The 24,468-nt window shown below is 52.3% G+C and overlaps 2 protein-coding genes across 5 annotated transcripts in view; one reads left to right on the top strand and one right to left on the bottom strand.

The window, feature by feature from the left end:
• Nucleotides 1-9,730: 9,730 nt before the first annotated feature.
• Nucleotides 9,731-24,468, top strand: part of SART3 (spliceosome associated factor 3, U4/U6 recycling protein) — a 50,865-nt gene continuing 36,127 nt past the window's right edge. Inside the window, exons 1-3 of one of the 4 annotated variants that reach the window (XM_057526107.1) lie at nucleotides 9,731-10,163; nucleotides 22,094-22,198; nucleotides 23,137-23,304. In XM_057526107.1, the coding sequence (XP_057382090.1) occupies nucleotides 23,236-23,304 (69 nt within the window). In that variant the 5' untranslated portion in view covers nucleotides 9,731-10,163; nucleotides 22,094-22,198; nucleotides 23,137-23,235. Of the gene's footprint in view, nucleotides 10,164-22,089; nucleotides 22,208-23,136; nucleotides 23,305-24,468 lie in introns of those variants that run through there. The other 3 variants (XM_057526105.1, XM_057526106.1, XM_007180070.2) reach the window with 3 other exon arrangements.
• ISCU (iron-sulfur cluster assembly enzyme) lies at nucleotides 17,887-24,463 on the bottom strand. Its single transcript, XM_007180072.3, has 5 exons — nucleotides 24,246-24,463; nucleotides 22,564-22,677; nucleotides 21,563-21,673; nucleotides 19,930-20,008; nucleotides 17,887-18,413 (listed from the first exon to the last, which is right to left on the bottom strand). The coding sequence occupies exons 1-5, from the start codon at nucleotides 24,357-24,359 to the stop codon at nucleotides 18,328-18,330; spliced, it is 504 nt and encodes a 167-aa protein (XP_007180134.2). The 5' UTR covers nucleotides 24,360-24,463; the 3' UTR covers nucleotides 17,887-18,327.

The following is a 24,468-nucleotide window of genomic DNA, read 5'->3' as shown; positions in this document are numbered from 1 at the left end:
CCTGAGTGTCACTGGTTTTCTTGGGGCGGTAGCGGCGGAGGAATGAATCTGCTGGGAGGTGGGGAGCATTTCCCCTGGACTGTTCCATGGGGGTGGGGCAACTTTCTGGGGCCAGGGGCTGAATGGGCAGATTAGTGTGGGAAACGGAGGGAGGGATGGATGCCCTATGGGAACAGGGGCCGGAGCTTGTGCCCCATCAGCCCTGGGCTTGTGGCCACAGAGGCAGGTTCCACACAGGCCTCTGCTACTTACTGTGTCTGCAGGAGAACCACCACCTCTCCGTTTCCCCCAAGGGGCAGTGGAGGGGCTTGGGGCTGAGGTTTCAGTTTCCCCTGACCCTGCAGAGTGGCTAAGGACTGGCCCGGGTCTTAGGGACAATGCCACACTCGCTGCACCCTTGGCCAGTGGTGCGTGGGGCTGGAGGCAGCCCTGGCCTGTGTCTCCTCGCCCACCAGCCTCCTCCTTGCCTTTGATGGCCATCCCTGCGGCCACTGCTCCCCCTCCGTGCTGGAGCTGCCAGCTGGAATCCAGATGCGGCTGGGCTGCGAGCGCGTGCTGGATCCCTGGGGTGATGGGGGCAGGGAGGCCATCCTCCGGCAGCCCCTCTCCTCCTCCGACCCCACATCCATCCGGAGGGGGCTGGGGTTTGGGTTTCATAACACACAATGGCCACTGTCTTGCTCAGTAGGGAAGGGTCCTCCCTCTCTCAGCCCAGACAGGCTCCCGCCCAAGAATGTAGGGAGAATCTAAATACAGACACCGAATACCCGGATGCTGTGTGGCTGGGACCAAGTCACTCAACCTCTCTGGGTGGGACAAGCTCTCTCCTTCTTCCTGAACTCGTGCGGGGGGTCCTAAGCGCTGGGGTGTGGCTGGGAAGTGCACGAAGCTTCCTCATGACAGGCAAAACCCAGGTAAGACAGAAGTGGACATTGGCGATCCCTGGGGAGCAGGCAGGGCGGCATCTCCCAATCAGCAGCTTCCTGGTCAGTGGCTCCCCATTGGTGCCCAGTGGGCCCTCCAGAGAACGTGGAGTGTGTGGCCTTAGCCACAGCCTGTGTCCCCAGGGACTGCTGGGGGGGATAAAGGAGGTGGTCTGAGCCCCAGTGCAGGAGTCAACCTCTCCCTCACCTCTGAGCTTTTACAGCTACTATTCCCTCTGCCTAAGACACCCTTCCACCCGCCTCCTTTCCTTGCTAACTCTCATCTTCTAGCTTCTGGCTTAGATGTCCCCTCCTCCTGGGAGTCTTCCTGGACACCCCACACCCAGCCTCTCTTCCACAGTCCCCTGGGCTCAAGGATGATAAAAATTGCTTACAATTAAGGGGCATCTGTTATGTGCCAGGCACTGCTCTAAGCAGGGGACATCATTAACTCATGGCAACCCTACGAGGTGGGCAGTGTTATTATCCCCATGTCACAGATGGGGAAACTGAGGTCCAGAGAGGGGAAGTCAGTTGCCCAGGTCACACAGCCAAGATTCCAGCCCTGCAGTCTGATTCTGGAGTCTGAGTTCTCCGCTGGGCTCTACTGCTTTTCTGATGAATGAATGAGTGACTGAATGAAGTAAGCGCTTGGGGAGGGAACAGCAGGGCCCCACTACCACTGAGGCTTAGTGCCCCTCCACTCTGCTCCCTCCTCTGTGATGGAGGTACCCAGGAGGGGCCTTTTATGCGCACACATCTGGCGGGCACCAAGCGGGGAGTGAGCCGCGGAGGGAGACCGTGGTGGGAGCGTGTGTGGCTAGGGCCAAGTGGGGGGGAAAGAACGGGGTTTAAGCGTGTGGGTGAGGGGTTCCAGTGTTCCCAGGGATCCGGGAGGCTGCCAGGGCACGACCAGGCCCCCACTGTCCCAGGGCTTGTAAAACCACATGGCGGCCCCCAGCCTGGGAGTCTGTCCTGGGGCCAGGCCCACTGCCGCCGTTGAGGGGGAGAGGGAGGGAGAGCAAAACCACCCCGAGACATGAACCCTAGCTCGTGTTGGAATGGGGCTTCTGGTGACGTGTGGTAGGGTTGGGGGTTGCTGAAGAGCCCTCTTTCCCATGTCCTGCCCTGCTCTGATCACTTGACAGGCTGGGCATAATCTGGCTGAGGTCATGTCCGGGGTGTGGGCAGGAGGGGCAGAACCCACACTTCCCAGGCCGTCGTGTGCTGAGCACATCATCCTTAACCTTCTGGGGTGCTCAGAGTGGTTTGGGCTCTGGGGTGAGACCACTTGGGTCAATGCCAGCTCCACGCTTTCCTGGCTGTGTGACCTTGGGTGAATCACCTCACCTCTCTGGGCCTTGTTTCCGTGTGTGTAAAGAGAGGATGATCCTACCCCACCTGGCAGGGCTCTCCACCTGCACAGTGGGATTACCTGGGAGCTTTTAAAAATCCTGACTCCTGGACCCCACCTGGACCGATGAAATCATTATGTCTGAGGGTGCGGCCAGGCAGCTGTCACAGCCAAGATTCACAGTCCACGAGGAGAGGGACCTGGGGGTCTGTCCACCACTGTCTCCCTAGCACTCAGCACGGTGCCTGGCACATAGCAAGTGCTCCGTGTGTGTGTGCATGTGTTTAAGGCTGAAGGAAGGCATCGTGCCCGCACATCCATAACCACATTTAACCCTCCCCACACTCTTTACAGAGAGAGGAGCAATATCATTACCCCCATTATACAGATGAGAAAACTGAGGCTCAGAGGGGTGTAGTGACTTGCCTGAGGTCACACAGCCGGGCATAGCTGGGATTCGGACCCAGGTCAGTCTGGTTTCTCAGCCTGGACTCTTCAGCGCTGAGGCTCCTGCCTCATTTTAGAACTTTGTGGTCCAAAAGTAGAGCCCCTCTGCTGATGGTAGGGTGGGCACGTGCGTTTTGTATCCATTGCATTTCATCTTGGGTCCCCCTTCTTTGTTCCAACCCCACCCTGCCTCCCGGGGTGATGACGGTGACTGCCCAGTGGCTGTCTCTGTTTTCATTCATAGACACTTGGAATCATCCAATTTTCCTTCGTTGGGATTAATTAAAACTCTGGATTCCAAGGTGGCCCAGGAGCGAGTAACAGGGTCCTAGATCTTTTGTTTTCCAACCGTAATTCTTTAATGAGCACCTACTCTGTGCCAGGTATTGGGGAGAAACTGTTAACAAAACAGATCTGAGGCTCTATTCTAGTGGAGGAGATGAAACTTCATGAAAGAATCATCCAGATGCAACCACAATGATTAACAGGAATAGCCGCCATTTAAAAATGGACAGTTATTCACTTCTGGCGCTTTACCCATATTACTTTTTACAGCTTTACCGAGGCGTAATTGACACACAATAAAATGCACATATTCAAGTGTACAGTTTGATAATTTTGACATATGTGTATAAAGCCATCACCACAATTAAGATAATGGACATATCCGTCACCCTTTGTAATCTCTCCTTACTGTTCCTCTCCATCTCCCACCCCAGTCCCCAGGCAACTATTGATCTGCTTCCTGTCACTATGAATCATTTTTATTTTCTGGAGTTTTGTATAAATGAACCATAGAGTGCAGTGTGTACTCTTTTTTTTTTTTTTTGGTCTGGCTTCTTTAACTCAGCATAAATATTTTGAGATTCATTCATGTTGTTGTATCTATCAATATTTCCCTCTTTTTTATTGCTGAGTAGTATTCCCTTGTATGAATGTATGAAAACTTCTCTGTTCACCAGTTGATGTATGTTTGGGTGGTTTCCAGCTTTTGGCTATTACAAATAAAGCTATGAACTACTGATATTATTTTACCTCTTCCTCCCAACCTTCTTAATGAGATGATTGTTAGTTCTCCCCATTTTACAGATGAAAAAAATGGAGACTCAGAGAGGTCAAGTAATTTATCCAAGGTCACACAGCCAGTAGTTGGAGCATGGAATCTTTTAAAGAGTGAGAATGTTTGAGCTACGTGACTTTAGGGAAACTCTAAAGTTCAGAGAGCCTCAGACCAGCCCCTCATTTTATACTTGGGCATCTGAGACTGGGTCTCGTCCAGAGCTGGGTGAGAATTGGGGGCTCAAGTGGGCAGTCTTGTGCTGTGTCTGGCTCTGCTCTGCTTTATCCTGGCTCTTCATCTGGTTTGGGGGAAGGATCTGTCTGGAGTGGGATAGGGATTTGACATTTTTTCAGGAGGTTTTAATTTCAGGATTCCTCCGGCTGCTCAGAAATAGCAGGAAGGATTTGGTGCTGGCTCCAGGGTCCGGGAGGTTCCCCCGCAGCTGCTCCCCCTCCCCAGGAGGGTGGCAGGGTTTACGGCGGCAGCTGCAAAGCATAAAATAGTCCTGCTCGTAAATCTGCTCTTGCCAGGGTCCCTGATGCCAGAGGCCTCTGCGATGCTCAGCATGGAGTCCCACCAGCCGCTGGGGACCTGCAGGGACACTGAGGGTGCCCTGGCAGGCTGAAGGGTCCAGGTTTAGGGTGTCTACCTGCAGCCTCTCCCTTAGGGTTTGGGGAACCCGACTCAGCTGGAGGGACTGGAGAGGGGAAAAGACTGGGGTTGCACACGGGGGATTGGGGACAGTGACGGAAGGGAGAGGTAGTGGACATGGAAATAAGGAACCAGGAGACCCAGTTAAGGGTCCTCCTAGCTGTGTGACTTGGGCATGTCACCTTTTTGAACTATGGGTTCCTCACTTGTAAAGCTGGGGCCACAGCCCTTGCCCTGTCTCCCCACAATACTGTTAGGTTAATAGATGTGAATGCACTTTACAAGGTGCACGGCAGGGTAGCCTGGTGGTTAGGGGTTCAGATGGCCCGGGATGGAATCTCAACTCTGCCACCTCCCAGCTGTGTGACCTTGGGCAAGTCATTTAACCTCTCTGGGCCTGAGTTTCCTCATCTGTGAAACGGGACCTTGGAGGGTTGGTGGGAGTTGAGTTCATTCCCTTAAAGGGCTTAGAACAGGCCCCCACGAGTGCTCAGTGAACGTGAGCTTTTGTTAGCTGTAAACTGTGAAGTGCGGTGCCCCACAAAGAGCAAACAGGGAAACTTCTGTGTCTAAAGGTCTGGCTGTTCTGCAAGTTACCTCTTCTCTCCAGGTCTAGGCTTAGAAGCTTCAGAATCATAAGATCAGTGATTCTAGATGCTTGGAACTTTAGAGTCTAAACATCTATTCTTGGGGGGCAGGGCAGAGGATCCTAGAAGGGTTGGTGAAATCTGAGCACTTCCAGCAGCCAGGGAAGTCCCGTGAACTCCAGGGAGGGGGTGACGGACGCGGCCAGAGACAGAGACAGGCTGCTGTGGCCCTTTGGGTGGAGAAAAGTCACCCTCACCCGTGGGCCCCTCTGCAGGGGTTTGGCGACCAGTGGGGGCTAGGGGTCATGCTGCAGCTGTTCCCCCTATCCCTCTGGGGTGCGGTGGCCCCAGCCAGGGCTTGAACGTTGTCTGGCAGGCACGGCTGGAGGCGTGGCTGGCAACACGGGCTGGGGACCCCAGGGACTGGGGCCCATCTGGGGCAGGCACTGGGGCTATTTGTAGGTTGGAAAGGGGAGAGGGACCCAGTGGGATTAATTGCCAGATGACCTGGAACATCTCTCCTCCCCTCTCTGCTGTGTTTCCCTCTATAAAACAAACCAAATGCTTAGACTGGCCAGAAACTCCTTCAGGCACCGTGGGGGAAGGGCAGAAGGTGTCTACATCTCCGAAAGACTATGGTTCGAATCCCAGCATTCAAATCCCACCTCCAGGCTGCGTGACCTTGGGCAACTTCTGCCCTCTCTCGGAGTCTCAGTGTTTCACCTGTGAAACCACAAGTCCTGCCCTGCTGTGAGACTCAGATAAGAAAATGCTGCTTGAGCATGTGGCCCACGTGAGAGACCCCCTGAGCCCCCAAATCTCCCACCTGTGCCCTTCCTCAGGGTTTAAATCCCACCACGAGGGCCTGTTTCCATCACTGCTTCAGCACGCACTGTGTAGCAAGTGTGGCACTGAGCACTTTCTACACACTGCGTCCTCACAAAGCTGAGGACGGTACAGATATTATCCACCCTCTACAGAGGGAGGCACGGAAGCTCAGACAGGCCAAGTGACTCGCCCAAGGTCACGCAGCCAGAAAGAACCTGAGCCAGGCTTTGAACGTCCTGCGCTTTTCGTATCCCATAGGAAGTGCTCTAACCACAGCTCCACACGGCCTACAAGCCTATTCATGAATGAATGAGCGCATGAATGCAGAATAATGGGGTCGGAGGAGGGGGCCCAAAGCCAATGTGTCCAGACTTCCATGTCACCCCACAGCTCAGCAGGTGGCAGGGGCGTCATCACAGCTGCCGGGGGCTGCATCCACTGTGGTCTGCAAGGGGGAAAGGCAAGAACGAAGCCTTTGACCTCCACGGGCCGCGGAGTCTGACCCCTCCTGTTCAGAAACTGCGCCTGCGCGCGCCTTGCGTGGGGCGGGCACTCCGCTGGGGGGAGGGTGGTACCCCAGCCCCTTGCACCACCACCAAGCAGGCGGCCTGTCTCCCCTTGCTACCGAGTGTGCTGAAGGGGGCCTGCGAGACCACGTGGCCCGGGAATGACCAAGCTGGTCTGTCGAACGCCAGCCAACGCTTTGCTCCTGCCCCGGACGCTGCATGGGGACGACGGCGAGAGTCCACCGGGTCCAGGGTCAAGCTCACAGCCCTGAGCTCTCTGGAGACGTGAACTTGGAGGTGGGGACACAGGCAGGCACTGGCCCTGGGTCTGGAGCCCCGGGGTGGAGGTCCGGCTCTGCCCACTCCCTGGCTGTGCCGCCTGAGGAAAGTTGCTCACCCTCTCTGGACCTCAGCTGCCTCTCCCACAAAGGAAAGAAGGAGGCTTGATCCGGATTTAAGATTCCACCCAGCGGCGGGCCTCGAACTCTGTTCCCGTGTGAGCCATTATTGTCAGCGGCTGGGGGAGGGGCTGCAGGACGCCATTTTTCCTGAAGTAAAAAGAATCACTCAATTCTTGGACGAGAAGATCTTGGAAGAACCTGGCTTTTTTACCCTCTTGAATCCATCCCCAGGGAGATCAACCTCCCCCCACGTTAAGAGACCCCTGGACGAGTTCTCCCAGCTCCTTTGACTGTCTCTCCAGTATCTGAGCAAACCCTCAGTCTCAGGAAGCCCTTTTCCATCTAAGGTAAGTTGAGCCGGTTGGGCCCGAGGGCCGATTTCCCCGCAGCCTGGCCCATAGCACGAGCTCTGGCTGGAAGGACCGGGCCAGCCACTGGGGAGCCAGTTAGAGACTCTTCTGAATTTTTCCCCTGGCCTCTCACAAGAGAAGAACATCTCACCTTTGTCCGGATCTGATCTCCACACTGTCTGGTTTTGAGTAGACTGCGGGGAGGAGAGAGGGGGGGCCTTTTGGAGGGTCGTACTGCAACATCTACCAAGGTTGTCCATGTCCTTGTCCTTTGCCCCAGAGATTCTCTTCTGGAACCTGCCTACAGAAATACCTGTGTGTGGGCCCTGAGATGGGATGTTGGTGCCAGCGTTGTTTAGAATAAGTGACAAAAAGGGGAACCGCTTATGTGCCCATTGCTGCGGGAGGGTTAAGGAGACGGTAGTCCTGTTGAGTGAGAGGATATTCAGAGAGGATTCGCTTCTGGGGAAAGGGTCTGGACATAAAAACTATCGTCAACATTTCCCAGTTTGCTTTTCACATAAATGACTTCATGTAAAAAATCACTACGAAGTCGGTTTGATCAGCTTCCTTGAACCAACGAGGGAACATCCCTGCGCAGTAAAATTGTTGACGGATGCGGTACCCCAGGGGCGAAGGGACTTGTCTCACAGCGAGTGAGTTGGGAGAGGGCTCAGGTCCTGGGTCTGGCCTGGCAGCTCATCCTCCTTGTGGTCCGTGTTCTATCTTACGTGAGGGGAAAGGGCGGCCCTGGCGTGGGGGACTCACACCTGGGAGTCACCTGTTTGAAGTGTGAGCCCAGACTTCTGCTACCCGGGCTTCAGGCATCCCTAGAACAGAGCCAGTTCAGGGTGCCTCTGGGTCAGGTGTCGGGCAGAGTGGGACCTGGGCGAGCTCGAGAACGGGGATCACAGGCGGCAGAGCTGGACAGCCCTTGAGTCATCGCATGTTTCCCAGGCCATCCTGCACGTGGGTGTCTTTGCAGACACCAGGTCCTACTGGGGGGCTTGCCGAGGCAAAGGGTACAAGCATCGCGTTTTCGGAGTTGCTGCCAAGTGGCTTTTCCAAAATGCGTCACCAATTTCCATTCCCATCTTGGTCTAAGGGTGGTTCCGTTTCTCCTTGACGACACTGTGAGTTTCCAGTCGAAGAGATGAGAAGCGGTATTCCATTGTTGTTTTCGTTATGGTTCTCTGATTACAGGTAAGAGAGGAACTGTTAACCTCACGGAGTTCCTCTCCTATGAATTACCTGTTTCAATCCTTACTTTCCACGTGTATTGGTTGGGTACCCACTGATTTTCAGCTTTTTTGAGCTGCAGAATCCTTTGTTTGAACAAACTCTTCCTAGGAATCCTAACTAAGTTAAATGAAAGCAGAGCTGCATCCTGGAAGGGGGGGTGGGATACCCAGAGGGCACCTGTTTGCCCCTTTTCCCCCTCTGCAGGGGCCCCTAGGGCTCAGTGAAGCAGAGTTTGCAAACAATTGGTATAGTACTACCACTCCAGCTACAAATGGGGAAACAGACCCAAAGCCACGCAGAAAGGTAACGGCCGAGTCTGGTCTCCAGCGCAGATCACCTGCCTCTGTCAGTGTTCATTCAAGAAGGATCTCTAGGTAGATGATCCATCCATGAGTGACAGTTTCATCACTTCCTGTCTATGCCCTTCACTTGATTTTTGTGTGATGCTGGTGGTAGAGGTGGAGATGATGGCGGTGGGGAAGGGGTGGTGGAGGTGATGGTGATAAGGTGGTCGTGATGTTGGTGGGTGTGGGTGGAGATGTCGGCGGTGGAGGTGGCGGAGGTGATGGTGGAGGTGATGATGGTGGTGAACATCCTTGCCTTGTTCATCATCTTCACGGGAGTGCTTCCAAAGTTTCCCCGTGAGCATGATCTTTGCTGTAGTTTTCTGGTAAATGTCCTCTTTTCAAGTTAAGGAAATTCCTTTCTATTCTTAGATTGCCAAGATTTTTGAGTTGCAGATGGGTATTGAAGTTTATCAAATGCTTTCCAGTCTCTCCGAAGATGAGATACTTCTTTTCTCTCACCGTGGGGCACTGGATGGAGACATCCCTGGGACAATCTGGGTGGACTGATTTTGCCTCAAGCCCGGAACCTCGCTCTCTCTCGTCCACTTTCCCTGTTCCCTTCTTTCTTTCTCCCTAAACACAGACACTTTTCCAGGCCCGAGGTGCCTGACGGTAGAGGAGGGTGAGGGAGGCATCAGAATAGAAATGATCTCCCCGTGCTGGGTCAGCGCTTTCCGCCTGCCTGACTTCTGCTGCCGTTTCCTGTGCTAATCCCAGGGGGGACCAGCCCCCCTCCCCATCTGGTTCCAGACATAGCTGGAGACATTCTGAGGGTGCATTAAAATGCTGGTGGCAGACAGACAGGGGAGGATCTTGAAGCCCCGCATTCCTCTCTGGGGTGCTGGAGGAGGGGTGGGCGCGGGGCGGGTGTGTGGTGAGGCAGGAATTTGTCTTGGTGGGGGCAGGGTTGGTCCGGGGTGTGGGGAGAAGGGCTGGGTTGCTAGGCAAAAGCGGCAGAGATGAATCATGTTCTGGCGTGAGCTGGTTATGGGCTAAAATGAGAAGTTATCCAAGGATGTGGAATCTTTTTGTTTGAGCTGGAAGGGAATATGGATGCATTGGGTTCAGCCCGCTGGTTTTGCAGACAGAGGAACCGCAGATACAGAGAGGGAGAAAGGTTTGCCCAGAGAGTAAGGAGCGGGCGTCTTGCCTCCTCACTTTTTCCAGGGACCGTGGCCAGAAGAAGGCCTTGGCACCGCCTCCTGTAGTGTGCGCGGTTACCGTTCTAGGCGTCCGAGATTTCACGAATCCTCAGGCATGCTTTCCCTGAGCAAGAGAAATCCAGAGCGATACGCTCTGGGACGGCTATGAACAGTGTGATGCCAGGGTGGATGGGGGAGGCCTGTCTGGGGAGGTGGCATTTGAAGTGAGACCTGGATGCAAGCGGCAGCCCTGGGAAGCTCTGGGAAGAGGGCTGCAGGCAGAGGGACCAGCCAGTGCAAAGGCCCTGCGGTGGGAATGAGTTTGGTGAGTTTGAGGGACAGCAGGGAGGCCAGTGGGCTGAGGGAGGCAGAAGGGGGGACAGGCAGGGCCTTGGAGGCCGGAGAGAGGCTTGATGGGAAACTGTTGCCTGACATTAATCAGGGGGCGTGATCCCCCTCGTGACTCCTTCTCCTGTCCTGTGGTGCCTGCTAAGGGCCTGTCCTGTGGATTAATGAGCGTTTAATAAGCACCTACTGTGTGCCCGGCTGTCCTGGGCACTTCGCCTGTATGGTCTCATTTCACCCTGCAACGGCCCCTCCCAGGCTGACCGTCGGAGGAGGACAAATGGGAGAGGCCCACACTTGCCCATAGCCGCTCTGTGCAGGCCTCGCTGACCCAGGCTCTGTCCCTTGAGGCCCTCTGCTCAGCCAGAAAAGGACTGGCCTGCACGAGCAGCTTGTCCTTTGGTTCAGCTTCTTAGGAAAAAGAGTGGGAAAGGTCGAGAGGAGACTCAGATCCCGGCGGCCGCCCCAGAAGACTTGCCAGGAAGCAGGGCCACGCTGGCCCGAGCCTTCGGGGTTGGAAGGGATGAGCACCCACTTGAAGGGAGATGGTCCCCAGGGGCCCTGCTGTGGTGGGAAAGTGAGTGAGAATCCGGGGCTGAAGGGCAAATGGGACAGTGTGAGAAACTCCCCCAAAGCTCCTTTGCTGCCAGATAGTAAGCCCAGCAGATGCCTGGAATTCCACCATTAATGATTTACACTAAGCCTTGCTTTTGGCTCCTCTTCTTGTAAGATGCAAATCTCCTTTGGAAAAAAGAGTGAGAAGATGAAGTCTCAAACCCAATATTGTGATAAAATTCAGAGATAGTAAGTGATAGGGGCCCGAATGCTGGACAAGTCCGAGGGGCCATCAGATTTAGAGCTCCCCACGGGGTCAGTGGAGACTTTTGGTGGGGCTACCCTGCTGCCCATCTTCTCCCTCTGCCCAACCCTGCTTTCCAAACCAGGCTCCACAGGTGTTGATCCCAGGAACACTCCTGAATAAACACCCTGCACGTTAACTCCATCTAAGAGTCAACTTTCTGGGGATTCTGACCTGTAACAATGAAGGTGATGATGTTGATGATGATGGTGTTTATAAAGTTGATACTGATGATAATGACCGTGATAACGATGGTGTTGATGATGATGGTGATAATGTTGTTACTGGTGATGATGACGATGGTGATGATGATGGGGATGGTGGATGAATCAGCCCGCTCGGGCTGCCATAACAAGATACCACAGATGGTGCGGCTTAAACAGTAGGAATTTCTTTTCTCACAGTTCTAGAGGCTGGAAAGTCCAAGGTCAAGGTTCTGACAGGGCTCAGTTTCTGGTGAGAGCTCTCTTCCTGGCTAGTAGATGGCCACTTTGTCCTCACGTGGCCTTTCCTCTGAGCATGTGTGGAGAGACCTCTGCTTTTAAGGTCTCACCCTTATGACCTCATTTAACCTTAATTACCTCCTGAAGACCCTATTTTCAAATATAGTCACAGTGAGGTCTGAGCTTCAATATATGAATTTGGGGGAGGGGGTTGCAATGTAGCCCATAGCAGTGATGATGGTTACAATGATGATGGCAATGACCACGATGGTGACAGTGTTGCTGCTGCTGATGTTGGTGATGATGATGGCGATGGTGGTGGTGATGATAATGACAATGACAACTGTGATAGTATTGAGGATGGTGATGGTGGTGACGGTGGTGGTGGTGGTGGTGGTGGTGGTGGTGATAATGACAATGACAACTGTGATAGTATTGAGGATGGTTATGGTGATGATGATGGTGGTGGTGGTGGTGGTGGTGATAATGACAATGACAACTGTGATAGTATTGAGGATGGTGATGGTGGTGATGATGGTGGTGGTGGTTATGGTGGTGATGATGATGGTGGTGGTGGTGGTGGTGGTGATAATGACAATGACAACTGTGATAGTATTGAGGATGGTGATGGTGGTGATGATGGTGGTGGTGGTTATGGTGGTGATGATGGTGGTGGTGGTTATGGTGGTAATGATGGTGGTGGTGGTGATGATGATGGTGGTGGTGGTTATGGTGGTGATGATGGTGGTGGTGGTGGTGATGATGATGGTGGTGGTGGTGGTGATGATGGTGGTGGTGGTGGTGGTGATGATGGTGGTGGTGATGGTGATGATGATGATGATGGGGTGGTGGTGATGATGATGGGGTGGTGTTGATGATGGGGGTGATGGTGGTGATGACAGGGATGATGATGATGGTGATGATAGCTAACATTTATTGAGTGCTTATTACATGCCTGGCACTGTGCTTTTTTTTACTTTACATGGGATCATTCTTTTAATCCTTACAACAAACCTCTGACTTAGGAGCTAGTATCCTGCTGATTTTTCAGGAAGGGAAATCAAGGTTCAAAGAGGTTAGGTACCTGCCTAAAGTCCCATAGGGAGCTCATGGCAGAGCTGGGATTAGAACCCATGTCCCTAGGTCCCCATCCAAGGTTGTACCTTCATATCCTGTGGTTCGGTTCAAAGGGGCTGTGTGTGATGGGAGGTGTTTGGGGAGGGGTCCAGCCTGGTTTCCCCACTGGGGCTCCCTCTGATCCATCAGCCTGAGCCCCCGGGGGGCAGGATGGAGGCCCCTGGAACCTCTTGTGCACCAGCAGCTCTGGGGCATTAAGGGTTGTCCTCACCTGGGGGGCCTTCTGGAGTTATTCTGGGATCTGGGCTTCTCTGAGGTGAGACCAGGGACTGGAGTGTCTAACACGACATTTCCAAAGATAGCTGGGCGGGGAGGGTGCTGGTGGTATTTGAGGCTGTGCCCTGTGTCTGACCAAGCACTGTGGAGTGAGCTTGCCCATCAAGCCACGTGTGACAGAAGTCACGTCTTTGTGTCCCCTGCACAGGGGCAGCCAGACCACGACTTTGTGTACTTTTGGAGGCCTTGCTGGGAGGGTGCGTCTCAAGGCAAAGACATCATAGATTGGAAGCCTGGAAGTTATAGTATTTTACTTTACATTTATTTTATTGTACTGTATTAATTTCATTTAATTTTAAATTTAATTTAATTTTGTCACGCTGCGTGACTTGTGGGATCTCAGTTCCCCGACCAGGGATTGAACCTGGGCCCCGGCAGTGAAAGTGCCGAGTCCTAACCATCGAATCGCCAGGGAATTCCCTATAGTATTTTAAAAACAGTAATAGTAGCAGTAGTAGTGGCAATAGTAGTAATAGTAACAGTGGCTATGAGGAATGGTAATAATAAGACCAATGCTAATAGTAATAATGATAACAGCAGTAGAGAGAATAGACCAGTCGCAAGCTGAGAGCTTGGGCTGGAATCCTGCTGCAGCCACTTCCTGGCTCTGTGATCTTGGACACACCCCTCTACCTTTTAGTTTCTTCATCTGTAAAATGGGATAATCATAGAATTTTAGGATTTTTGTGCAGAATAAATGAGCTAATCTATATAAAACACCCAGCAACTGTGTCTGGTGTGTAGCTGGGGCTGAAGAGTCATGCGTAATCATGACAATCACCGTAACGTCTGTGAACTCTTCTTTTTTTAAAATTTGTTTATTTTATTTATTTTGTTTGTGGCTGCATTGGGTCTTTGTTGCTGTGCTTGGGCTTTTTCTAGTTGCGGCGAGCGGGGGCTACTCTTGGTTGCAGGGCGCGGACTTCTCATTGCAGTGGCTTCTCTTGTTGTGGAGCACAGGCTCTAGGCCCGTGGGCTTCAGTAGTTGTGGCACGTGGGCTCAGTAGTTGTGGCTCGCGGGCTCTAGAGCGCAGGCTCAGTAGTTGTGGCGCATGGGCTTAGGTGCTCCGTGGCATGTGTGATCTTCCCGGACCAGGGCTCGAACCTGTGTCCCCTGCATTGGCAGGCGGATTCCTAACCACTGCGCCACCAGGGAAGCCCTGCACTCTTTTTTATATGCCACATGCTTTACGTGCTTCATCTCATTTAATGGTCATGTCAACCAGACCAGGTGGGTACTATTATCATCCCATTTTGCAGATGAATACACGGAGATTTGGGGTGGTTGAAGTCTCTTGTTCAAGGTCACACGGGGTAGGTGGCGTTTGAACCCACTGGGTCTGACACCAGTGCGCCGAGCTCACTCTGCTGTGCCCTGCTGCTGGGTAGAGACGGTCTTCTCTGGGGAGGTGGCTCTTTGAGGGGTTGGCTGATGTCATCTTGAGGGATGGAGGAAGCAAGCGGACAGGCCCCAAAGCCACCAATGAAAGATGTGCTCCACATCCATCTTCTGGTTGGGGCTGGGGCTCATCTGCAGGGTCCCCCTAACTCTGCCAAGACTCAGTGGGACCCGGAAGTCTTCTGTCCCATCACGAGGATGGACACAGAGTCTGCCCTCTTGTCTCAAGTTCAAGGGGCCTTAATCATCAAAAGTCACCCCTCATTTGCTTGGCCTTTTAAGAAGATGCCATGATAGAGACAGCTAGTTTTGATAGGACAGTTCTTAATGGGAAGTTGTGAAAGTGCATTTTGATGTGGTCCCAAGTGGCCAGAATCCAGGAATAACATCTAGGAAAGGTTAAATTAGAGATGTGGTCATAGCCATGGTGGGGTTGGGAGGTGGGCAGAGGACCTCAGCTGGAGCTCTAACCTACCACTTCCTTGCTGTGTCGTCTGAGGCAAGCCGTTTCACCTCTCTGAGCCTCTGTTTCTCCATCCAGCCATCCTCCCACCCACTCACCCATCCATCTACCCACCCATCCATCCACTCACATACCCTCCATCCATCCATGCATCCATCCATCCATGCATCCATCCATCTATCCACTCAGTAAGCATTCATGGAGCCCCTAGTAAGTCAAGAGGTGTACCAGAAGCTGGGTCCCATAACTGAATTGCTGTCATCAGTAGAAGACTAAATTATGAACCATCATACGTGGAATGCTGGGTAGCTATTAATAAGAATGAGGCAGGTCTATAGGAACTGATATGGAGAAATACAGCTAAGAGGAAAACAGAAAGATATAGAAGTATATGTAGTATGCTACCATTTGTGTAAAAAAGAAAAAAACAGAGGGTCTATTTAAACACGTGTATACTTGGACATGCCTAGAAAATTTCCGGAAGGACACCTAAGAAACAAGTACCAGAGATTGCCTCTGAGGAGGGAGATTGGGGAATTAGTAGGGGTGGCAAGGAAACTTATATATCATTCTGTTCCCTTTCAGGCTGTTTGAATTTTTGAAAATAGTATATTGCCTGTTTAAAATTGAAAAAAAATTATTAAAAAAAAAAAGAGTGTCTGAGTAATGATATAGAAATATAAGAAAAGAGCAAAGTACAAAACCCATCCATGATATTTATGGGCTCAGGGAAGGACAAGAGACTGTAGGAACAGAGAGGGCATCTAGCTCAGCCTGGGGGAATCAGGGGAGACTTCCCGGGGGAGGTGGGATCTGAGATGAGGCTCCTAGGCTGAGTGGAGGTTAAGGGAAGATGCCTGGTGAGGGCATTCCGGGCGGGGGGTGCAGCATAGGGCCTGAAGGGAAGGTTCAGTGTGGCTGGAGCTAAGTGATCGATGTGGTAGGAGGTTTGGAATTTGTCAGAAGGGCAACGGGCAGCCATGGACAGGTTTCAAGAAGAGGAGGGACAGGGTCAGAGTGGGGAATGGATCCCAGCAGTGAGGCTGGAGGCAGGGAGGCCAGTGCGGAGGCTAGGAGAGAGACGATGGAGGCCCAGACTAAGGCAGATGCGTGGGGTGGGAGGGGCAGAGAGGGAGGTTGGAGATGGGAAGTGACACCTTCTCACAGGACCATTGAGTCCCCACGGAAATCATCTTGGCAAACTGCTTTCAGAGTGCAGAGCACTTCACAGTGGTTCTCACTCAGGGCTGCACCCTGGAAACTCCTGGGGAGCTTTGACACAATGCCAGTGCCCAGGGCCCACCCACACAGCATCAGATTTAATCAGGCGTTGGGGTTAAATTGGGCTCCTGGATGACTGAGGCGCGGCCAGGGCCCGGCGAATGGAGGTGAGTTGGCCAAATGAATGGATCAGGGCTCACTCTGTGTGGGCGTTCACCTTCCCGCCGATGCTCAAGGCACAGGTGAGCCTCGGATGGTGTCGAGTTCTGCCAGAAGGAAATGAGGCAGAAGCATGGCCTTTGGGGTTACCCAGCCCAAGCCCAACCTCGTGGCATGGGAGTAGCTGACCTCCTGAGCCAGTTTCCTTGTTTGAAATAATGCCCACCCCAGGGGGCCATCCTGAGAATGGACGGGATTACAAATCTAAGAGTCTGGCTCAGAGCACAGGTGTGTGAGCCTGCTGTAAGTTACACGGTGGGTCCCCCGTGGAAGTGTTTATGTGGAGGTGCTGAGATCCATAGGATGCCAAGATCTCGAGACCTGAGCTCACCCAAGGAAGGGGACACGGTGCCCTCGCGTGGTTGAAACTAGCTGTGTTCTTAATGGAATTTCAAACAAAATATTCATTTCTTTTAGCTGCACGACCACATATTTTGAGGTTTGGGCTATTCTGGTAATATTGCTGTGGCAGTTTACGAGCAGCTTCTGATGTGTAGAATTTAGCCTCAGCTCTCAGAGGATGTAACCGGGACAAAAATGTCTCATTTAAAAAAGTCACAAAGAACAGCGGTGGGGAATTGCAGGGCGGCCACATGTAATAAAGAGACAAGCGCAGCCTTAGAGGGACGGTGAATTAAACAGTAGAACACGCCACATGGGACAATGTGACATGGTTCCACCCAGCAGCTCTAATTTGAGATTCTGATGAAGGCCCTGCTCTGTGGCCTTCCCCGCGGGTTGGGGGGGGCGGGGGAAGGGGCCTTTGAAGTTCAGTGTCCTTCCCCAGAACCCAGAGGAGTTTTTTGTTTTTTGCTTTTTTTTTTTAAACAAAGGAGGTATATTTAAGAGAAGAGGCAGCCAGCCCATGCCTGAACATTGGGAAAAACAAAAGCATCTTACTTTTGAAGTTGGAGATTTGAGAGTCTTAGCTGGCATTTTGAGATCATGTTTCACTAGAAAGTCGGGCCTCCTTCAGTGGGGCTTTTGGCTGGTGCGTGACTGTGGGCGCCTCAGCGTGGCACCCCCTGCCTGCCCCCCTGGGGCCAGATGGGGCAGGAGGAACAGTGATTAGAACGGCTGTTATTTGTCCCTGAGCCAGGGAGGTATGTTTTTAAACTTGAGGTCACTGTACACGTAGGCAGTTCACAGTGAACTATTTAAGTATCACAGCTGTGCAGGTGCGGACAAAAGAAGGTTCTTCCCGATGGCTTGGCTCAACCCGCCTCCACACAGAACCACCCAGGAGGTTCTCAAGAGTCGGGTATTGGAACTACTTGACCAGACCTACAGCAGAACCCTGGGCCTAGGAATTGACATCTAAAACTTATCCCTCAGGCCTCTTTGTGGATTTGGTCCACAGCTTTAGGGTAGCGTCCAAGCCAGCGTTGCTCAGATTTCAGGATTTTACAAACCAGTGAAATTACAAACAGAATCTTCTGGACTGACTTTGAGTTGTCAGCCTGTTATTTTGTAAAGAATGAAAAGTGATGGCCATCTCCTTTCATCTTCCCCCTTGTTTCAGAAAACATTATTGACATCTGGCTTTGTTAAAATCTCCGTGCGTGGTCTTTACTGCCCAGTTTGCTGGGAAAGGTGCACGAGTCATCACTGTCCAGCATCTGTGAACAAACCCCAAGGGGCTGAGGGCAGCCCTGTGGGGTGAGTGAGGGACCCAAGAGACAAGGCTTACCAGAGACAAGCACTGCCTTATAGTCCTTTATTTATTATATATATGCAAATCTGTTTTATGTACAATATTTGGTCCTACCAAATAATCTTACCAAGGCATTCTACTGGTAATCTTCCCCAAAATAGATTCAGGTAAAATTAGATATTTGTGCACTTCACGACTACCCAAACCTACTGATTTCAGTTTGGGGGCCATATGCATAATTCGAAATAGACATACACTAGGTTAAGGCGATGAAAGTGAGCTGCAGGAAACCACAGGATTCAGAACAACTAGACTGTGTATTTTGCTTGCATTAGAGTCACAACGTGAACAGCAAATGTTGTGCGGATCTCATAGTGCTTTATATCATAGTGAGAGGGCTTCTGAACACCTACATGACTGCGCGGCGGAGGGGCAAGCAGCCCACGTGACCTGCGGAAAGCTTCGCCGGGAGCTCATTTCTTTTCCACCTCTCCTTTCTTGGGTTCTTGTTTCAGTTTGTAATCAGCCAGGGCGGCCCTGATGGCATCTTCGGCCAGCACTGGAAGTAAGAGAACGAAAGAGAGCCTAAGTTTCTAGAATCTGCAGGAACAGTCTTAGGAAGAGAATCTTTAAGAGCTGAGGTAGCGGTGCTGGGACAGGCTTAACAGTCACCTCTCCAGGGTGCTGGGCGAGGAGCAGGCCTGCAGGCCGATGGCTGTTTCCTGAACCGGGTCCCTCCTGCGGGGCGGCTCTGGGGACAGACTGTGCTGCAAATACCCGAGATTCTAGGTTAGTTCCTTAGCCTCTTGGACGATCATGTTTTCTTGCTGGGATAGGGTGAGGGCTTTATACATAAAGTGTCTGATGCACAGGAGGGACACAACAAATGTTAGTTCTCAGCTGCTCTCAGGGAAGTCAGGATAAATGTGGTGGACGCTGGTGACGCTGGCTGGCATAACTTAGGTCGTGCCAGTTTGTGGCTGGGATGGCATTTGCTGGCACTCTCTAGTGATCCCAAGTGTGGAAACTTTTATTTTGGAGTCGATATTAAAAGGGAGGCTTTGGGGAAAATAAACATTGAGAGAGCTGGAATGACAGCAGAGAGTGTTGGCTAAAGGTTTCAGTACCCAAGAAGGCCTAATGAAAAGGCGGGGGGTTCCTCTGAAACCATGTGAAAATGTTTACAAGCTATGGCCTTTATTCACGGGTATTTGAAATTCCAGGGCAAGCGGAAAGAACTCGGGTCTCAGCAGACCTCCATCCCTGCCGCGGCACTCACTTCTTCTTTTATGAGTCCTACCCTGGCAGGAGGCCTGGCCCTCTGCTGATTTTTAACTAATTTGGTCAGTAAATCTCCATCAATAAGTTTAGGCTACTGTTTCCCATAACCGCCTTCCCCTAGAAGGTTGAGATTTGAAAAGCTTTAGACTGAACTGGAAAGCCAAGTATAAGCCTTAAGGCATCTGGACTTTCTCTTAGGGAGAGTGAAGAGGGGGATATTGCACAACTGGGCTTAGTCATTTCATATACACAGATGCAGACCCCGACAGTGAGGGCATCTGGAAAGGAAGTGAGGAAACGCTCAACAAACAGGATTATGGTGAAAGCGGCATTTTCTCCTTTACTGGTCCCAACTTCACCACAGCCGGGTGAACAGCACAGATTCTGGAATCAAAGACTGGGGTTTAGACTCTGGCCCTCCCACTGAGGAGCTGTGTGACTGGGGGGCTTTAACCTGAGCCCTCGTTTCCTCCTCTGTGAGGGGGAGAGGTAATGACGCCTCTGGGGACTGGAGGACGTTCCTGAGGGTTAGACGTGAGGCCACAACGTGCTCGGCACGATGCTCGCCCACACCACCCCCGTAGGACTGCCCTGGAGACCGCAGTGAGGCCCTGGGGCTCTAACCCTCTGGAGATCGTGAAAACGGACTCCATGAGCTCTAACCCTCGGAGGTTGTGAAGGTGGACTCCACGGCCCAAAAGGACTCGCTGTTCCCCTGTCACAAATCAAGTGGGTGCCACTACAAAACTGCCCTAAGTGTCCGAGCCCGCCGGCATCCTGGAGGGGACACTTACTGGAGCAGTGCAGTTTCACAGGCGGGAGGCAAAGCTCCTTGGCGATGTCCGTGTTTTTGATGGTCAAGGCTTCCTCCACCTGAGAGGCACATGGGACAGACGGGAAGTTTTAGTGATCTCTGTCTGGTGGGACAGAAAATAAAAAGGGCCAAAGAGGCCCCACGACAGGGTGGCGGGGGACGATTTCCATTTAATAACCCCAGACAGAGGACTCCCACTTCCATGTCCCGGCTGCAGCTGGGCTCCTCAAGTACGAAGCATACGCACCTGCATTGCTCAGCTGGGGCGAGCCAGGCCCGCAGAGACGCTGCCACGAGCCGGGAGCGGACCCCGGGAGGAGCCTCTGAGGGGTCTGCTTGAGGCCAGCAACTTGAGCCTTTTTTTAACAGGCAGTGATTTTCTACGCTGGTTTTGTGACTCTCAACTTCTCTGGTGCCTTATACTAAATGTTCAGAATAAATCCCATCAACTCTAAGTGCTAGATGGTGTCAGGGAGGCAGGAGGGGTGGCACCCAGGCTGGCAGCACCCAGGCCAGTGGCACAGACAGCTCCTGGAAGGAGAGCTCTTGGGGCTCATCCCCTGCCCCAAGGAGAACCTTTCTCCTCTAGGCGGACTAAAAAGGATGCCTGGGGTTTTGTCGAGAGCCCAGGGGCATAACAGAAGGCAGGCCTCTGTGGAACGGAGCCCCGCTGCCTTAAGGAAAGCGATTTCCCCCCCCAATCCCCAATCTCCCAAGTCCACTAACTCCACTGAATTATGCTTCAACTTCTGTTCCTGGAAACTCAGATGGGAGTCTCTCAGGGTCAGAGAAAGGCCCTCTCCCCACTTTCTGATCACATTCACGGGGCCAGGCCCTGGGAGCACAGGTGCCCTGTCTCCTCATTTCCTCTTTCCCTGAGGATAGTTCTGGACAAATCACTTCACAGCCACCTCCGGCCAGAACAGGTTAGGTCTCTGCTTCCCCGGCCCTGAGGAGCTTGCCGGCCAGGAGGCCCTGAGCCACAGGGAGCCGGCGGCACGTGGCCTGGCACACGCCTCTGTGACTCAGCTCCCAGAACTTGGGCCCTTGGGGCTGCAAAGATGAGCACCTGCAGTTTGGCTTTTCTGAGAGGTTTTAATGACGACAGGATTTTAGAAAGGCTAGTTTGTTATTTCATGAATCCTTGTAAGCCACCTGCAATCCCTCCTGAAACAGGATGGGAGGAAACAAATAAAACAAACCACAATAGAACCACCCCCTGAGCAGACTTAGACTTCTAAGAAATGATAACAGCAGTGACCTTGAAGAAAGCCAAAGATTTCTTTTCACTTCTATTGTGTTAGAGGGGGAAGTGAGGATCTTTTTTCAATTTAGTTAAAAACAAAACACCACCAAAACCCCCAAACAAATAAAAATGATCAACAACAAAAAACCCCAAACTAAAAAACACTTAAAATTATCCGTAATTCCCAATGTGGAGAAGAATTTAATAAAAACCTCGGTAAGCAAAATTAAAAAGAAAATTCTTAGCATATTTAGAAAAAAAAAATCATAGGTTTTTGGTTTGTTTGTTTACACTCACTAGACCCTTCCCTTAACTGAGAGCCAGGTTTGTGGAGAATGTGACTTAATTCTAGTTTGCAGGAACCTACCGTCTTCCCCTTTACCCATTCGGTGGCTAGCGAGCTGGAGGCAATCGCAGAACCACAGCCAAATGTTTTAAACCTGGCGTCCACGATCTTCCCCTTTTCATCCACTTGAATCTAGAAAAGAGGCAGGAGTTAGCAGAGGTTCTGGTGCGCCCCATAGATCCTGGCGCTCATGGAGGCCCACGGGGCGCTCCCTGAGAGCTTTGATCCTGCTTTCCACACTTAAAAGTTTGGGCACTAATTACTGAGTTTCCTCTGTTCCAAAGAGCTCAGTGATGAGAAGATAAAAGCAGGAACAACTATACAGAATTATACAGACCTAGCTAGTAAAGATCAACCAAAAAATATGCCTCCTGCCGCCCCCAACCCTAGCCTGATTTTTGGCTATGAGGTTCTCCTCCCAGCTGCTGGGTCAATGTGCGTCTTTAAACACTGGGAGAGTCTGCAATAAAGGTCTCTGGATAATGCTTTTTCCTTTGGCGCCAGACTGCATGCAGTAGTTCCCTCCTGCCTTGTTTCTGTTTTCCAAGATAGGCATGAAGCTGTCTGGCGAGCTGCCCACCACGGTGACGAAGGAGATGTGGAGAAAGCTATGGTTCACCCAGAGTGCCAGGCACTACCTGCAATGTCATCTCCAACGTGCGGGAGGTTTGATTTACTGCGTTTCCTGTCTCTTTGGGGATTGCTAACTGAACAGTTGTGGTTTTCCTTTGATTGGTAAAATTCACAAAAGATTTCACTTAGCTAAGTTGGAATTTAGGCTGGTACAGTGAGCACAAAGGTGAGATCAGTTCACTATGTCAGAAAGGGTCAGCGTAGTTTACCAGTGTGACTAGCATTCAGCCCCTGCTTGAGTCATTTGTAACACTGACTTGTCCCATCTCACAGGAATCGAGATGGGGACCAGATGCAATGCTGTACACGTAAATGCTCTGTCAACTACAGAGCACTGTACAAGCAAAGGGGTCACTGTTACCACCAGTAAAGATGGGAACCAGCGGTACCTGTAATTTCATGACATCACCACACGCCGGAGCTCCCACCAGTCCGGTTCCAACATTTTTAGATGTCTTATCAAGGGACCCCACGTTTCGGGGATTTTCATAATGATCAACAACCTGAAACGAGAGGGTGAACAGAAATCACAGTCACTCTTTTTTGCTGTTGGTCTCCCCGACTTTGATGGCAAGGTCCTTGAAGTCAGCAAGCTGAACCTGGCAGGCCATCACTAAATACCAAATTTCACCTGGGAAGGAATTCAGAGATTCCAGATAGTGGCGAAAAATCAGCAAAATCATGTCTTAATTCCGCAGGGTTTTGAACCACAAATAATTACTTGACCTTTAACCACCCAAGTCACCAGAGTTGGGCTCAAACAGCATTTTTGTAATTTCCAAAGAAAATCCATGCTTAAAGGATAATGATTATTATTCGAAAATCCTAAAAATAAGTATGGTCCAGAAATGGAAGGGTTTCCCAGAAGCCTCAAGGAGACTGATACAGGAGGAACAAGGCTATGGAATACGTTCCTTTGTGTGCGAAAATAAATAATAAATATCTCATTACTTGTATTTCAGGGCCCTGAAATCTCTCTGGTGCAGCAGCGCACCCTGGTGGCGGAAAGGCTCGTGTCAACAACACACAACCCTGGGTCGGGGAGTGAAGTCCGTGGGGAAATGCGCGGAAGCCAGAACAGAATAAACATCTATTCAAACTGGCACGCGGAAGGCTTTACAAATCTTGAGGTTTGTTTACCAGTTAGCAGTAAGTATCTCGATCTTTCCAGTCTCCCCCCCGCCCGCCCCCTCCACCCCAGCTATCCAACCACGGATTTTGACTCCAAGCCCAAGGACCTACAAGATAATGTCCAATCTGGACTTTCTGCCCCGGGTTGATTCACCGCATTCTTTAGTCAACCGGTTCCCGAGTGAGAGAGTCTCATGTTTAGGGACTTTACACCCCCGGAAGGTAAGGGCTGCAAAGTATGCACCTGTCTCTACTCACAGCTCACCACCACTCCAAACAGAAACAAAACAAAAATAAAAACGTTATGGCTGTTCGTTACATGTCCACCTCCACTCGGAGGCTCTGAGCTTCTGAAACAATAAAAATCACCCTAAGTGGCCTCCCTGTGCCAGGCACCCTGCCGAGAACTCCTTAGGAATGGTCTCGAGTACGGGGGGCTGCTAAGACCCCATTTGACAAGTGGGGAACCAGGTTCAGCGCACGGCACTGACTTGCCCAAAGTCACCTGGCCAGGGCGGTGGCCTTGGTTGAAGCCGGACCCCGCGCCGCTGTGTGTCGGGCTGGCAAGTCACTGCAGGACCCTGCTTCCTGGGCTGTTGGGGGTTTAAAGGCTGGATGCACGAGATGGCGGCCAGAGGCCGGGCCCACGGGCAGCGGCTACTAGATGAGCGGAAGCTGTCATTTTTATTTCAGGCGCGGTTAGTGCTCCTGCGCAGGGAGGGAAAGTTAGTCCAGGCGGATTCGCGCGAGGGGCGGCGCCTCCTTTGGGGCCGGGGGCGGCCCGTACCCTGGGTCGCAGTGGGGCCTCACGGGCCCCGCAGTGCCCGGGCCCCGCAGAGTCCTTCCTGGGCCGGGCCTCCGCTACGACGCCCGCACTCTCGGTTGTCCTCGCACTCCCGCCCACTCCCGCCCGCTCCCGCCCGCTCCTGCCCGCTCCTACCTTCTTGTGATAGAGCCGAGCCGGAGCTGACAGCTCCCGGACCGGCAGACGCGGGGCCCGGAGCAGCAGTGCCGAAGTCGCCCGCCTCAGACGGCCTGCTCCAGCCGCCGCCATCTTACGGGCTTCCGCCTGCGCAGGCCGAGTGCGAGACCGAGGCGGGGGGGGCGTGCGCGAGTCGGCTCCTAGCCGGGAGCGCGCTCCCTCTAACGTCCTGGCGACTTCG

The sequence above is a fragment of the Balaenoptera acutorostrata genome, chromosome 13 (assembly GCF_949987535.1).
Source record: "Balaenoptera acutorostrata chromosome 13, mBalAcu1.1, whole genome shotgun sequence".
Taxonomy (NCBI): domain Eukaryota; kingdom Metazoa; phylum Chordata; class Mammalia; order Artiodactyla; family Balaenopteridae; genus Balaenoptera; species Balaenoptera acutorostrata.
The sequence above is the reverse complement of the archived record's forward strand: the minus strand, read 5'-3'. Positions and strand labels throughout refer to the sequence as shown.

Coding starts and splice junctions, on each gene's coding strand:
- ISCU (XM_007180072.3), bottom strand. CDS start 24,359: ATGGCGGCGGCTGGAGCAGGCCGTCTGAGGCGGGCGACTTCGGCACTG. Junction 20,009..21,562: donor AATGGGTAAAGGGGAAGACG/GTAGGTTCCTGC, acceptor TGTGCCTCTCAG/GTGGAGGAAGCCTTGACCAT. Junction 18,414..19,929: donor TGTGAAACTGCACTGCTCCA/GTAAGTGTCCCC, acceptor TCTTACTTCCAG/TGCTGGCCGAAGATGCCATC.